This window comes from Mytilus galloprovincialis, chromosome 3, assembly GCF_965363235.1.
Source record: "Mytilus galloprovincialis chromosome 3, xbMytGall1.hap1.1, whole genome shotgun sequence".
NCBI lineage: Eukaryota > Metazoa > Mollusca > Bivalvia > Mytilida > Mytilidae > Mytilus > Mytilus galloprovincialis.
The window spans coordinates 55,444,620-55,458,502 of NC_134840.1; the positions used below are offsets into that span (position 1 = coordinate 55,444,620).

The 13,883-nt window shown below is 31.2% G+C and overlaps 1 protein-coding gene across 2 annotated transcripts; it reads left to right on the forward strand.

Moving 5' to 3' along the window:
- Positions 1 to 638: 638 nt before the first annotated feature.
- Positions 639 to 13,089, forward strand: LOC143068355 (serine/arginine-rich splicing factor 6-like). 2 transcript variants are annotated; one of them, XM_076242349.1, is made up of 10 exons: positions 639 to 752; positions 3,642 to 3,776; positions 4,462 to 4,532; positions 5,391 to 5,513; positions 5,800 to 5,841; positions 7,222 to 7,257; positions 8,665 to 8,734; positions 11,272 to 11,345; positions 11,566 to 11,697; positions 12,532 to 13,089. In XM_076242349.1, the coding sequence occupies exons 2-10, from the start codon at positions 3,654 to 3,656 to the stop codon at positions 12,725 to 12,727; spliced, it is 867 nt and encodes a 288-aa protein (XP_076098464.1). In that variant the 5' UTR covers positions 639 to 752; positions 3,642 to 3,653; the 3' UTR covers positions 12,728 to 13,089. The 2 variants fall into 2 exon arrangements, with proteins under 2 accessions (XP_076098464.1, XP_076098465.1); XM_076242350.1 differs by lacking the exon at positions 7,222 to 7,257.
- The last annotated feature ends 794 nt before the right edge of the window (positions 13,090 to 13,883 follow it).

A 13,883-nucleotide genomic window follows, 5' to 3' on the forward strand; every position in this document is an offset into this window, starting at 1 on the left:
GTGAAATATTTGACATAGAAAGAAGATTGAAGCAATTTTGTTCCGACCTGAAATCATGTCGGAAAGTGCTAAAGGAATTTAACGTATCTCGATATGACTTCGCATTCAAAAAAAAAATAAAATGAAAATATCAGTATAAAAACGTTAAAAATTGAATAAGGATGCGAAGTCATATGTTATAGGACTAGATGTCAGCCCAACCACTCAGAACATTGTTGACTTTAAATGACATTTTTTTCCGGCTATAGGGATACAATTATCGTTTTTCTGCCACAGGCACTTGTTTCTGTCAATGTGGGGTTTACTATCCACACCCGTACAAAAATCACGTGATTTTTCAGTCGTGGCACGAAATAGAAACAATCGTAACTACTCGGCTATGCAGTACAGTTATTTCTTCGTGCAACCAGAAAGGCCGAGTAGTTCCGATTGGAAATAGAAAGGGTCCATAACACAAAAATAACTAATTTGTACATAAACACATTTTAAAATAACGCTCCAATTGGTACCAAGTTAACAAAATTTGGCCAGGAATAACCACACAAATATTTTTGAAAAAAAAGCTAGCAATCAATAAGCGAGTTCGCAGTTCTGTTCTCAAAAATCACACGTGACGGATACTTATGGCCACGCACTATCCTTGATATCCATGTCTCAAAAACTCTTTAAACAACGATCATTTGAAAGCATTTTATAAGTTAAAGCTCTTTTACGATACTGATTTTGGAAAATGCTGTAAGATATTTGGAGACGTAAGCTTCCCTAATCATTTTATAAGTTTAATAATGTGTTATAGCATGCTAAAGCATTTATTTCTACACGAACAGCAATTGCTAAGATAGTTATTAATAAGCTACTATTATTATTTACATTATTTGAATTGTTTTTGTTATCAAACCATGTCGAAGTTGGGTGAACAATGCGCAAGTAAAATATCGATAAAACATTTTCTTTCATGCTTTTATATCTATTTTAATGTTTTGATTTTTGCTTGCATTCTCCTAAAATTAAATTTTGAAGTAAAAGTGACCGTTACGGAGATTCTCTTCTCAAATATTTTATTCGACCTAAATTTTTTCAACCGTTAAAGGAGTGGGTCGTTTCGCCCTATTTCCATTTCGCCCCTTTATTTAAGAAATTAAAAGTTTTTGAGACCCAGCCGATATTAAAATAACCCAATTAAGAAAAACAAATTTCCCTCACTGAAGTGTATATAATTAATGTACAAACTGAATTCAATAACATTTAACGGCCCCTAAAATTTAATTTTCAATGTGGCATGTATGTTACATGGAAATTCTTGTCCATTAATTACAAATTTTATGGTTTTTGGTATCTACAACAATGTAGATAATCTTTTTACTCTTCGGTTTGAGGAATTTAAAAAACTTAAAGAAAATTTGAGTCTTTGTCATCACAGTCCCCAAAAATATGTGTGATTTCTCTGAACAGTGTCTGCAGATCTCTTATTTGTATGCCTCTGACGTAGCAGAGGGGCAGTGATATTCTTGGCTTTTTTCAAAACTACCTCTACCCTTTTTTATTGGGAAATATGTGTAATTTTCATCAAATTGGGAAATTGAGAATAAACCATGAATTTGACTGAAACTTCAATTTACAGACTCCCTTTCAAGAGTCAAACCCTGCTTTGAAGTAAGACCCATTTTTGTCAGTGATGATACATAAATAGGCCATCAAATCTGCACATATAGTCATTTTAGGCATGCAAAATGTATAAATGAGTGTTTTTCAGTTTGTATTCATGCACAATTACTACTGAGACTGCACTGTTTGGGAAAAAGTTGTCTTTTTGGGAATAATTTTTAGCCATTATTTTTTCAAATTGGGATTCTTCTCCAGGGGAAAAAGCCTTTATTCTCCACTAATCTAATGCAAACAATATCACTGAGGGGTATTCAGTTACCCTTGTCCATCCATACATCCCAAAGTTGGTTTCCGTTCTCTAACTTTAGTTTACCCAAACTAATGGTATGAAACTTATACAATATACACAATGCTTATTACCACTAAACACAGATTAAGTATGAATTTTGGTGACAGCTATTTAGCCGTTCTAGAGTAAAAGCCCCTTTACAAATGAAAAAAAAAATGCTGAATTTTTCGTTTCTGGTCTCTTCCTTTGCCTCAACCAATTGTTATGAAGCTCATACACAATGAATTCTAGTCAAATTGGCACCTGGTCAAATCGGCACCCGGTATAGTCAAATCGGCACCTAGTCAAATTGGCACCTGGTTAAATCGGCACTTGATATAGTCAATTCGGCACCCATGTTAGATTTGTTTCATATATATTTTTAACAGCATTTTTAGCAAAAACAGTAAAAATAAGGAATGGGTTGTCCTGAAATTTTTCAGTATTTATGCAAGAAGAGTTAATTAAGGAAGAGGTTGTCCAGAGATATTCACTTAATTTTATTCACATTTTTTTGGGGTTGATGTAAATATTTTTTTCTCTCATATAAACTAAATGTGTATTTTTAATTATATATAAGAGGTATTGGATATTTTTTATGCATTTTTTAACCAGTTGAACATTTTGCAGGATTGTTGGTTTAATACTGTTTAAACTTTCCTGAAAAAAACCTTTATTGTTAATTATTTTGCATGAAAGTTTGAATTATTGAAAGGGACTCATACATTTAGTTTTCTGTTTTATTGCTTCTAATTGTTTCATTGTTAAACAACAGCTTGGGTAAGGGCTTCGTTGTTTCTTATGAAGTTTTTGAAGTAACTACATGTATGTTATTAATTAATTGAAAAGAAAAATTATCAAAACGTCAGTCATAGAATGTTGGGAAAACTTTAAATAATAAACTTTTGTATTCTAACTGCTTGATGCGTTTTAATACATGCTAAAATCCAACCCCCAAAATAGATCATGAATTAATAGATTTTTAGAATTATTTATATTTATTATATCAAATATTATTGGATGCCGAATTGACTTTAAATAGGTGCCGATTTGACTAGATGCCGATTTAACCAGGTGCCGATGTGACTTTTTCTATGGGTGCCGATTTGACTTGTACCCATACACAATGTTTTTAACCACAAAATACATATCAAGTTTGAAATATTGGTGGTGTCACCTAACCGTTCTAACTTCTACAGTTATGCCCTTTACAAATGAAAAAATGCTGAACTTTTTCGTTTCTGTTATCTAACTTGATTTTGCCCTAACCAAATGTTCTGAAACTTGTACACAATTGTTATTACCACACAACTCCAATTAGGTACAAATAAGGTAGCGTCACTTATACTGTTCTTGATTTATGTTCCTTTATTATGTTTTATGCAAGAGGGGGCATCATCTGTGTCCGTGTCCAATGGACACATTGGCCAAAGTCACATTTATTTACTAATTTTTTAATCTTAACTTGCATGTATTCATAAGATAATGGGAAGAAATGTTTTGTGTATAAACAAACATTGGGAAATAGTGGCAGACCAAATAAAATTTTACTACTCAGGTGCATTAGACTAGTGGCTAATGATGCAGACTGAAAAGTTTCATCATTTTTCATGAATATGTGCCATTTCAAGTCTAAAAATATGGATTGAAAAATTCTCATTAAGAAATGAAACATGAAAATTTTTATTTGTATCTTATTCTTTTTCAGACTTAATTCAAAATGGGAACCAGAGTATATCTTGGGAGACTGTCGCATCATGCAAGAGAAAAAGATGTTGAAAGATTTTTTAAAGGCTATGGAAAAATAAGAGATGTCATGTTGAAAAATGGTTATGGTTTTGTTGTAAGTTGTAATTACAGTATACACATGTAACATCTATGCCCAGGCTGTGTTGAAGACTGAACCTTGACCTATAATGGTTTACTTTTATAAATTGTGACTTGGATGGAGAGTTGTCTCATTGGCACTCATGCCCCACCTTTCTATATCTATTGTTGTAAATAAGATGTATGTGTGTAACGTAATTCTGAAGTGCAGTTATTACCTTCGCACTTTGCAGTGATGTGTCTACCGTAATCAATGCCATTTTGCCTGTCTATTTAAAGTAAAATCTTAAATAGAAAACACAGAAACATTTGTCTTTATTGGTATTTTCCAAATTACAAGATTGTTGCGGTTCAAGCATTTATTATGGGAGAAGCTAGTTATTGGTTTGGTGTCACCGTGTTGAAATCCCATGACTATTTAAAGGTAAACACTATCCTTTAAAGGTCCCACTGCATTGAAGACCCATTGGTGGCCTTGGGTTGTTGTCTCTTTCACACATTCACCCTTTCTATTCTCTATTCTATTCCTTGGAAGAATGCCAGTGAACCAATGAAATATTAATGGCACAAAAACAGAGAAAAGTTGTTGGCCTGAGACCAGACATATTAAACTATTTCGTCAAATTACCATTAGAATAAAGAAATATTATAAATTTCTTAGTTTATAGGCTAGTTAATATGATGCCATATATTTTTTCCAGGAATTTGAAGACTACAAGGATGCAGATGATGCTATTTATGAATTAAATGGGAAAGATTTGTGTGGAGAAAGGTATAAAGATGCTCAATTTATAAATTCATAATAGTCAGTTCTAACATTTTTTTTACCTTGAGTAAAGGAGGTTTATAACATTCAATGTTTATAATTGGTAATTTTAGTTTTCAGTTCAAATAACAAAATTTTAAAATTATAACTTATTTAATTGATTTAAATATACTTTTCATAATATCGAAAACTATCAATGAGCTTTAAAGCAGAACTTATGTGAACCTTTTGTTGGAATCAATCTTATATTCTTTAAAAAAAAATGTAACCTTTAGCAGAATTGAAAGTGTTAGATACATGTAAGAAGAATATAGCAGAAAATACATTTTCCTAGATTTATCAAAATTTGAAACTTTTAAATATATTATACTGTTAATTATAGTCTTTCTTTTGTTTCAACAGATCACAAGAATTAGCAAACTTAATAATAATCTCTGTTTTCAATTAAAATATAATAAAAAATAATCACTTTTACAAGGATATTTGTATATCTGGGTTACTAGTATATTTATCTGTTATTGATTACCTGTCGGTCAATCAATGTTGTGTTATTTTCATCTATAACAATGCGATACAGTTACATTTTCGTGTGTATTTTCTCATTCAGCGAAAATTATACACAATGAAAATTTAAGATGCCTATTTTGTCCTGAAGTTGCGAAAAAAAAAAAATATACTGTATAATATTATGTATTACATGTACTTGATTTTAACAGAATTTTTAAGTTTAGAACATGCTTATATCACCTTGTGAAATAGGAACAATTCACATGAAAGGAATAACTAGAAACTCTGGGAATTTAATGCAACCTATATGGTTGACAAAGTAAGGTCCAAATGTATATTAGATTTGTATTGTTTCAGATGTACCGTTGAGCATGCTCGTGGAGCTCCTCGAGGTGATGATAGACGCGATGGAGGTAGAGACAGAGGAGGGTATAGGGACTATCCTCCACAGCGTAGACAAGGAAGAGGAGGAAGAGACAAGTAAGACAAACTTCAGTTCTACATGACAATCGATATCTGTTGTATTTAATAGTTGGACAAACTTCATCAGCCATTACTTTGTCTTGATTTCCTATACATTAAGAATTTATTAAAGTTTACAGTAAGTTCTTGACTGATATTCCATGTTTCATAAAAATAGAAACCAATAGAATTTAGTATGAAAGTACAAATTTTTGAAGAATAGAAAGGAAAAAAAAATGCTTTTAATCTTAAGTGGAAGCGAAGAATTTGGTATTATCTGACAATGTCCTCTTTTGAATTATAGTTACAGAAGGGGTGGCTTTGGACAGAACAGTGGTGGTGACAGGTACAGTATTATATATTTTACATTGAACTCATTGGCTATAATGTGTAAATTCCTTGTTATCAGTTCTTCTGTTTAATATCTTGTCATTTCTTTTGTTGTACTTCTCAGCACCGTTGAGTGTTTTATTTATATTTCTCTAATTTTAGTGCTATTTTTCAAATTTCCTGACTGGTGTGAGAATAATATTTCTCCTCACTAGTGAAAAATCTGTTCTCTGCAAATGATTGATTGGAATTTAATAGTGACTCTAAATTTTCTTGTTTTCTTCTGAATTTTCTTATTGACGTCATGAAAAAAGGCGACCATGTCTGATGACGTCACATCAAAAGTACACAACTTTCCTCAAATCTTTGAAAAGGAAGGATAAAAACTCATAAGAGAAACAGATTCCACCACTGTAACTCACGTATTACGATATTTCTCCACTCTCAACAGTTAAATTTTAATTATTTAAAAAGCTCTGCAAGCCTCGCACTTTAAATAGTAAAATTGAACTGTCTCGAGTGGAGAAATATCGTAATACACTTGTTGCAGTTGTGGAATTTATATATAGATGTCCATGGTAGCATTAAAAAAAATATAGAACTGTCCTTAATTGGTGATGCAGAATGATGTTAAGATGTTGAAGATGCAAATTGATGTTGGTGTTTTAAAATGATGATTCCTGAGTTGAAGTAGCAACATGAACATTAAGATGTTCCTTTATTGATGTTGCGAATGAAGTTAAGATGTTCCAACTTTGATGTGTTCAATGATGTTAAGATGTTCCCCTGTTGATGTTACTAAACGATGCTTCAGATGTTCAAGATAAAAAGAATCTGTCAGTTTCTTTGTAAAAACTTAAGGAAGGTAGTTTATGTGACCAGCTTTATACTAATAACATAAAATAAAAATGTAGACCCCAAAGCTTCTAAAGGATTTTTTAAAATGAAAATAGCAGGCTTTTATCATGTTTATTGGTGAAAAAGAATGTTTCTGTTTAAATGAATTGCATCTTGTTGAGATTGACCTTTATAATATTGATTTATGTTTTGAAGTATAATTGGAAAAATATGTTTAAATATATCTGTTGAATTTGGTTTTGGATCACAAAATAAGCAATTATTTGAGAGCAAGAGAGTAAGTGATACTTCAGTATTGCATAACATAACCATACTGAGACAATAGTAGAATAAAAGACTAAAATATTTTAGTGAAAATCTGATTTTTCAGCATAAAAAAATCTATGCAGGAAACCAATAATTCAAAAATGTAAAATTGTTAACAAGAAGTGCATAGCTTCAAACATCAAATTTTCAAAAATCAATTGAAGTTAACATTAATTCTTAATGCAAAATAATTTATCATCTGACAATTACTTTTTTTGAATTATAATTATAGAAGGGGCTTTGGACAGAACAACAATAGTGCTGAAAGGTACAGTATTATATGTTATATAGAAATTAACAGCCTTCATATTCAAATTTTATAATGCAAGTTTTGTTTGGCTTGAATTCTTGTTAATTCTGTTGTTAATTACGGTTGGACCTCTCAGCACTGTTAAGTTTTGATTTATATATCTATCCATCCATCAGGGTTGGCTAGTTTATCCACAGAACTACTGATGAATCTACTCCGGGAAGCATGATGTTATGAAAAATAAAACATTGTGTGGGTTAATGAGACTAATCTCAATTGACAATACAGAATGATGATTCCTTAGTTGAATTACTCGATAAGCAACATGAAGATTTTAAAAGATGTTCCGTTGTTGATGTTGCTATTGATGGTTAAGATGAGCCATCGTTGCAAATGACGATTCAGGATGATTCTTTGTTGTTTCAAATGCTGATTTAGATGTTCCCATGTAGAAGTAGTAATTAAGGCGTGAGATGTATATGATAAACAGAACCTAATAGTTTCTTAGTAAACATTAAATGAAAGTTATTATATAATAATACATGCATTAAACCTGGATGAAGACCACTTTATACTTTTAACATGAAAAAGTAAACCCCATTGTTAAAGCATCAGAAGGAGATTCTTTATAGAAATGATAGCAATCTGATGAATTAATGAAAAGAAAATGTTTCAACTTTATAAGTGTTTGTCCATGAAATTTTGGAATGGGCTGATAATGATTATTCTATTTAATGAAAATCTTAATCTAAATTTAAATAAGGATGCTTGGATAAAATATGCAAAGTAATTAAAATTTAAGAGAAGTACATGCAAAATATTACATTAATAGTTGTATAATTTTTTCACATAGCTTTTATCTGAATAAATAATTTTTGTTGCTCTTAATCAAGAATTAGTTGTAGGAGATATAACTTGAGCTTAAAATGTGTCTGAAATGAGATTTGAATATTTAAGGATAGGCTGTCTTTGTTTGAAGATGTGACAATTTGAAAACATTGAAGTTGGGAGTGTTATTGATAGATTTGCTTGATGTGGGTTGGTTATATTTTCCAAAGCAAATGTGATAGATTTACAACATCAATTGATAATTAACCAACACAGTGCAATAGCATTACAATTAGTTTTTGTGTACCTCTAAGAATTTTACCAATATTAATTAAGATTCTGAAATGGTGAAATCAGAAATGAAAACCAACTCCTTAATTCACATATAACTTGCTGAATCCATTAAAGCATGTAGATTATTAATAAAGACAAAACTATGATACACAGGTGTAGAATTAAGTAAATGTTAAAATTTCTGTGATTCCAAAGAGGGAAAGTACTTGAAAGTGCACTATCTATAAATCCTAAAAGATGTATCCAAATAATGCCAGAGTTAATATTTTAAGCAAAGAAGTATAATAATGTATTCTGTTACAGGTATGGACCACCTGCAAGAACAGAGCACAGGTTAATTGTCGAAAACCTTTCATCAAGAGTGAGCTGGCAGGTATGTGTGTTATATCTGTAAACAAAATCTTTATGGCTTTCCTAATTTATGTTATCAATGCTCTTGTTTTATTTACTCAACACATTTTAGAGTCTTTAAGGTAACTTTTGAAGATACTAGACGTTTGTCATCATTAGAAAAATTGAACTTGTTTTCCTCTTTTTAGATATAAAATGAACCTTGACAGAAGCTAATAAATTATTTAATGCTCAACACAAAATGGAACACTTTTCACTATCTTTATATTCCTTTTTAGGTTATCTCAAAAAATATTCAAATATTTAATTTATATTAAAAACAGCTGCTAATTTTATAAGGTGATAATGGTTTATCAGTCTTGTGAAATTTATGTCTTGAATTTTGGTGCCATGCTTTTCTTTACAATGCATAAACCATTTGCACAAGTGTTAATATAATCAATATTGCAACATTTAAAAGGAATAAACAGATTGTGATATTTAACATATTCATGTTTTATACCTAAATAGTATTGTCTTCTCTCATAAGCACCCTCAAAGGTGAGGTGACAGGAGCATGATGAAGGACGAAGGGTCTAATCACAGCTTCCTCCCCAAAAGTGCCACAAGGAATGGCTACTTCAATATGTTTCACTCTTGTTCTTGCTTATGAAGTGTTGACTGTACAACGAGGGGGTTTAGCTTGATGCTCATCTGTCAGAAGACAAAGAGGGTCCTACAAGGATGGGAAAGTCACGCTTTACATGACTAGCATGGTCAATCTTTGGAAAACAAAAAATATGGTGAATGCCAGTTGCTAAAGGTATCCGTACTTCCAGATTGGATAGTTCTTACTATCTCCCTATGTTCAGAAAAAGGGTAGAAAACTGCTGCTATGTAATGATGAAATAAACAGAAGTACACTTGAAGTCCTGATGCTCTCTCTAGCAAGGTTTCATTAAGCTCTCAGGCGATGTCAGTTTCTATTCAGTAGAGGTAATTCTGTTATTAAATGATACACATCTATTTTATGTATGAAGTAAGAGTATAATGAAATAGTAAAGATAAAAACAGTCATGTTTTTTGTTGAACTTTCAAAGCACTTGTTAATTATACCAATATAGATTCGAAATGTTGAAGCATTTTGAATAAGAGTATCATAGCAAAAGTTATGCAAAACATACAAAAAGTATAAAGGCATGTGTTTGTAAGGCTTTTTGGTTACAGTTGTTTAAAGATGTTATGATTAATTGATTGTTTTTGCAAATGTTTCCTATGGCAAATGTTTTGAATGTCATTGATGTTTTTAGCTCACCTGGCCTAAAAGGCGAAGTGACCTTTTCTCATCACTTGGCGTCCGTCGTCGTTAACTTTTACAAAAATCTTCTCCTCTGAAACTACTGGGCCAAATTTAATTAAACTTGGCCACAATCATCATTGGGGTATCTAGTTGAAAAAATGTGTGGGGTGACCCGGCCAACGAACCAAGATGGCCGCCATGGCTAAAAATAGAACATAGGGGTAAAATGTAGATTTTGGCCTATAACTCTGAAACCAAAGCATTTAGAGCAAATTGGACAAATGGGTTAAATTGTTTATCAAGTCAAGATCTATCTGCCCTGAAATTTTCAGATGAATCGGACAACTGCTTGTTGGGTTGTTGCCCCTGAATTGGTAATTTTTAAGAAAATTTTGGTGTTTTTGGTTATTATCTTGAATATTATTATAGATAGAGATAAACTGTAAACAGCAATACTGTTCAGCAAAGTAAGATCTACAAATAAGTCTGCATGAGCAAAATGGTCAGTTGACCCCTTAAGGAGTTATTGCCCTTTACAGTTAATTTTTAACAATTTTCATAAATATTTGTAAATTTTTGTAAATTTTAACAAAATATTGTCCTGAATAACTAATGGGCCAAGTTCATTATAGATAGAGATAATTGTAAGTAGCAAGAATGTTCAGTAAAGTAAGATCTACAAGCACATCACCATCACCAAAACACAATTTTGTCATTAATCCATAGATCTGTGTCTTTTGTTTAATATGCACATAGACCAAGGTGAGCGACACAGGCTCTTAAGAGCCTCTAGTTTGAAGGATATAAAGATTCAAGATTTGGAAACTATTAGAAAGTAGTGTAATGTCAAGTTATAAAGTTTCAAGGATAAGTTTCCATAAAGTTAAAAAAAAAATAGGTGTCTATTGTTATTATTATGAATACTCTAGTGATTCCAAACATCAAAAAAAAGCCTTAAAACTTGCCCTGCATTCAGCAGTTAATTTAATGTGCCTTACAATCACAAGCATTATTTGATTCCTTAAATTTGGCCTTACACAAGAGCTTTGAAATCAAAACACCAAAAGTTTTCAAGCAGTATTGTTGTTCCCATTCCCCAACATGCAGCCAGGATTTTTGTAAGTTTTTCATATACAATGATAGCTTGATAAAACCAGAAATATTTTCCAAGAATGAGGATTAAATATAGGTAGGTAGGTATAATGCAAAGTTATGTGGAAATTGAAAAGATAAAATTTATTAAGTACATATCTAACTTTGTTTTACAATTTTCTTATAAGGATTTAAAAGACTATATGAGACAGGCTGGAGAAGTCACATATGCAGATGCACACAAGCAGCACAAAAATGAAGGGTAAGTCATTACAATGATTACTATATGCATACTGTTGATTAATCTATTACCTTGCAATAAATTTTATGTTTGCAGAGAAAAAAATCTATTTCAAAATTACCTATTTTTTTGTTTCATAATTTGCTTCTTTAAAAGTAAATAAAAAAAATATTCACGTAAAACTATTCCATTTGAAAAGTGTTCTAAGGAATTGTTTAATGGATATGCAATTCATTTACAGAGTTGTTGAATTTTCCTCATACTCTGATATGAAGACAGCTTTGGATAAATTAGACAATACAGAAATCAATGGTAGAAAAATCAAGTTGATAGAAGACAGACCAAAAAGTAGTAGTAGAAGCAGTAGGAGGAGGTTTGTACAACTTATATTGAATTTAATTGAGTACGTGTAATTACATTTAATGAGATGGTTTGATATGTATTGTGTTTTAACCATATTTTTAATAAGTTGCATTTTAAATACAAATTATGCAAAAAGTTTCATCCTCTACTGTAAGATATTTCACATGATATTGGCAAAACATAATATAAATTTGAAATAAAAATGTATCCTGTAATATTGCGTAGGCCAAAATAAAATAGTATATGTGGTTCCAGATCCATCCTTAAAGTTAGGGTAGGAAGTAAGGGATTTAAAAAAAAAATAATATTTATTTTTACATTGAGTCCATGGAAGCAACATTCTGACTTCAGCAGAGCTGAATAAAAAATGTGGGTAAAAAAAAATCTATAGGGTAGATACTCTACTATATTTTTTGTGATGCTTGTTATCCTTTAAATTTTTTACATAAGATATGTTGAAGTACAACTCTATAAATATTCTATGAACTAAGTACTGTAAATTCAGAAATTAATGTGAATAATGCAACTTGGTGAATATTGGTATAAGAACTCTCATTTTGATATCTGATACATATATCTGTATACAGAATGTTCCTGAAATCACAATAGTTAATCTCAATTTTGGGCTTTCTTCAAAAATCGCAATAACAAATACAACCAATATTTTCTGTATTTACAGTATACACAAGTGAAAATGATGACCACCTTTCGGGTCTGAAATAACTGAAGACAATCATACCCAACGTGTACTGATTCACTTGTTTATCATATTGAATTTGATGTATTACAAATTCTAAATGTTGTTTGTGAGTAAAGAGTTAACCACATGTTCAATTTATTTAAGGTCGAGATCTCCAAGTAGAAGTAGATCCAGGTCAAGAGGAAGAAGGTCCAGGAGTGGAAGTAGAAGTCGTAGCAGGAGTAAAAGTTCAAGAAGCAGAAGTCGTAGTAGAAGTAAATCCAGAAGTCCAAGTGTAGACCGTAAAGAGGCTTCAAAGTCTAGATCAAAATCTCCAGAAGACCGTGGAGATAAAGATTGACATTTGGGAATTGTTTGATCATATTTTGATGTTTTCATTTGCCATTTAAATATATATAAACACTTGTGAATTATTTAGTGCATAAGGGTCAGTAGTAGTAAATGGCATAACACAGCATTTGCTAGATGAATGCTGCTTTTGTTGATGTAATAATGTAAACTTTCAGACAGTTTTTGGAGCATGATAAATCACAAACCATCCTTTTTACTTTTAATGTTGAATTTTTTAAAGCAGTGATATAAGGGAAATATCATTGTAAATATCTTATATATTTTGTAATGCTGTATTGATCATGTGTACATAAATATCATTGAAAATGTTCATTATACTGAGGAAATAAAATAGAATTTTAAACTGTACAAGGTGCATATCAATTACAGAGATGATTCACCTGTTGTCTATCCATTACTTTGAAAGAAAAACCTTTCATGGATATAAGAAGATGTGGTAGGAGAGCCAATGAGACAACTCTCCATCCTAGTCTCAGTTTGTAAAAAGTAAAGCATTTTAGGTCAAAGTACAGCTTTCAACACTAGGCTTGGCTCATGCCTATTAACAGCAAGCTCTAACGGACCCAAAATAACAAGAGTAAAACATGCATTCTTTGATGAATTGGGTCCTTCCAATTAATTGATGGAAGGTCTCTAGTAACAAGTTTTTATGTGTTTTTGTCCATCACAGCTTGTTTCTGCTCTGGTTTAAAACCCTTGGAGTTTGTTGATGGATCTTGTACCAATAATTCACCACCCCTCCCCTTTCCTTGTCTTGTACAAGGAAGAAAACATTGAAAGTCATGGTCTAGAACATTTCAACTATGTCAGCAATTACATATGGACAATTGTTTCTGCTTTTCATTTTAAAACCTCTTTGAGGTTGGTAATGAATAAATAGTCACTTATAAATTTCTGCCTTCTGTGGTTATAAGCTATTTTATTTGTCAAAAGAATAATCCTATTTGCATCAAAATTTATTTATTTACTTGATATGAGCCCTCTATGGTGACTTCCGTCAGTATTCTCTAGTTAAATGGTACTCTATACACTGGAAATGGATATATAGATCTGCATTCATCACAAGTTTTAACTCAATTTAATTGACATTCATATTTATAGTTATCAAGAAGAAAGGTATCCTTAACACATTGTGAATGATTTGA

Bases quoted from the DNA above. Each gene is read 5' to 3' on its own strand.
- LOC143068355 (XM_076242349.1), top strand. From the start codon at position 3,654: ATGGGAACCAGAGTATATCTTGGGAGACTGTCGCATCATGCAAGAGAA. The intron at 4,533-5,390 runs GTATAAAGATGC...GTATTGTTTCAG, and splicing joins AAAGATTTGTGTGGAGAAAG to ATGTACCGTTGAGCATGCTC. The intron at 8,735-11,271 runs GTATGTGTGTTA...TTTTCTTATAAG, and splicing joins CATCAAGAGTGAGCTGGCAG to GATTTAAAAGACTATATGAG.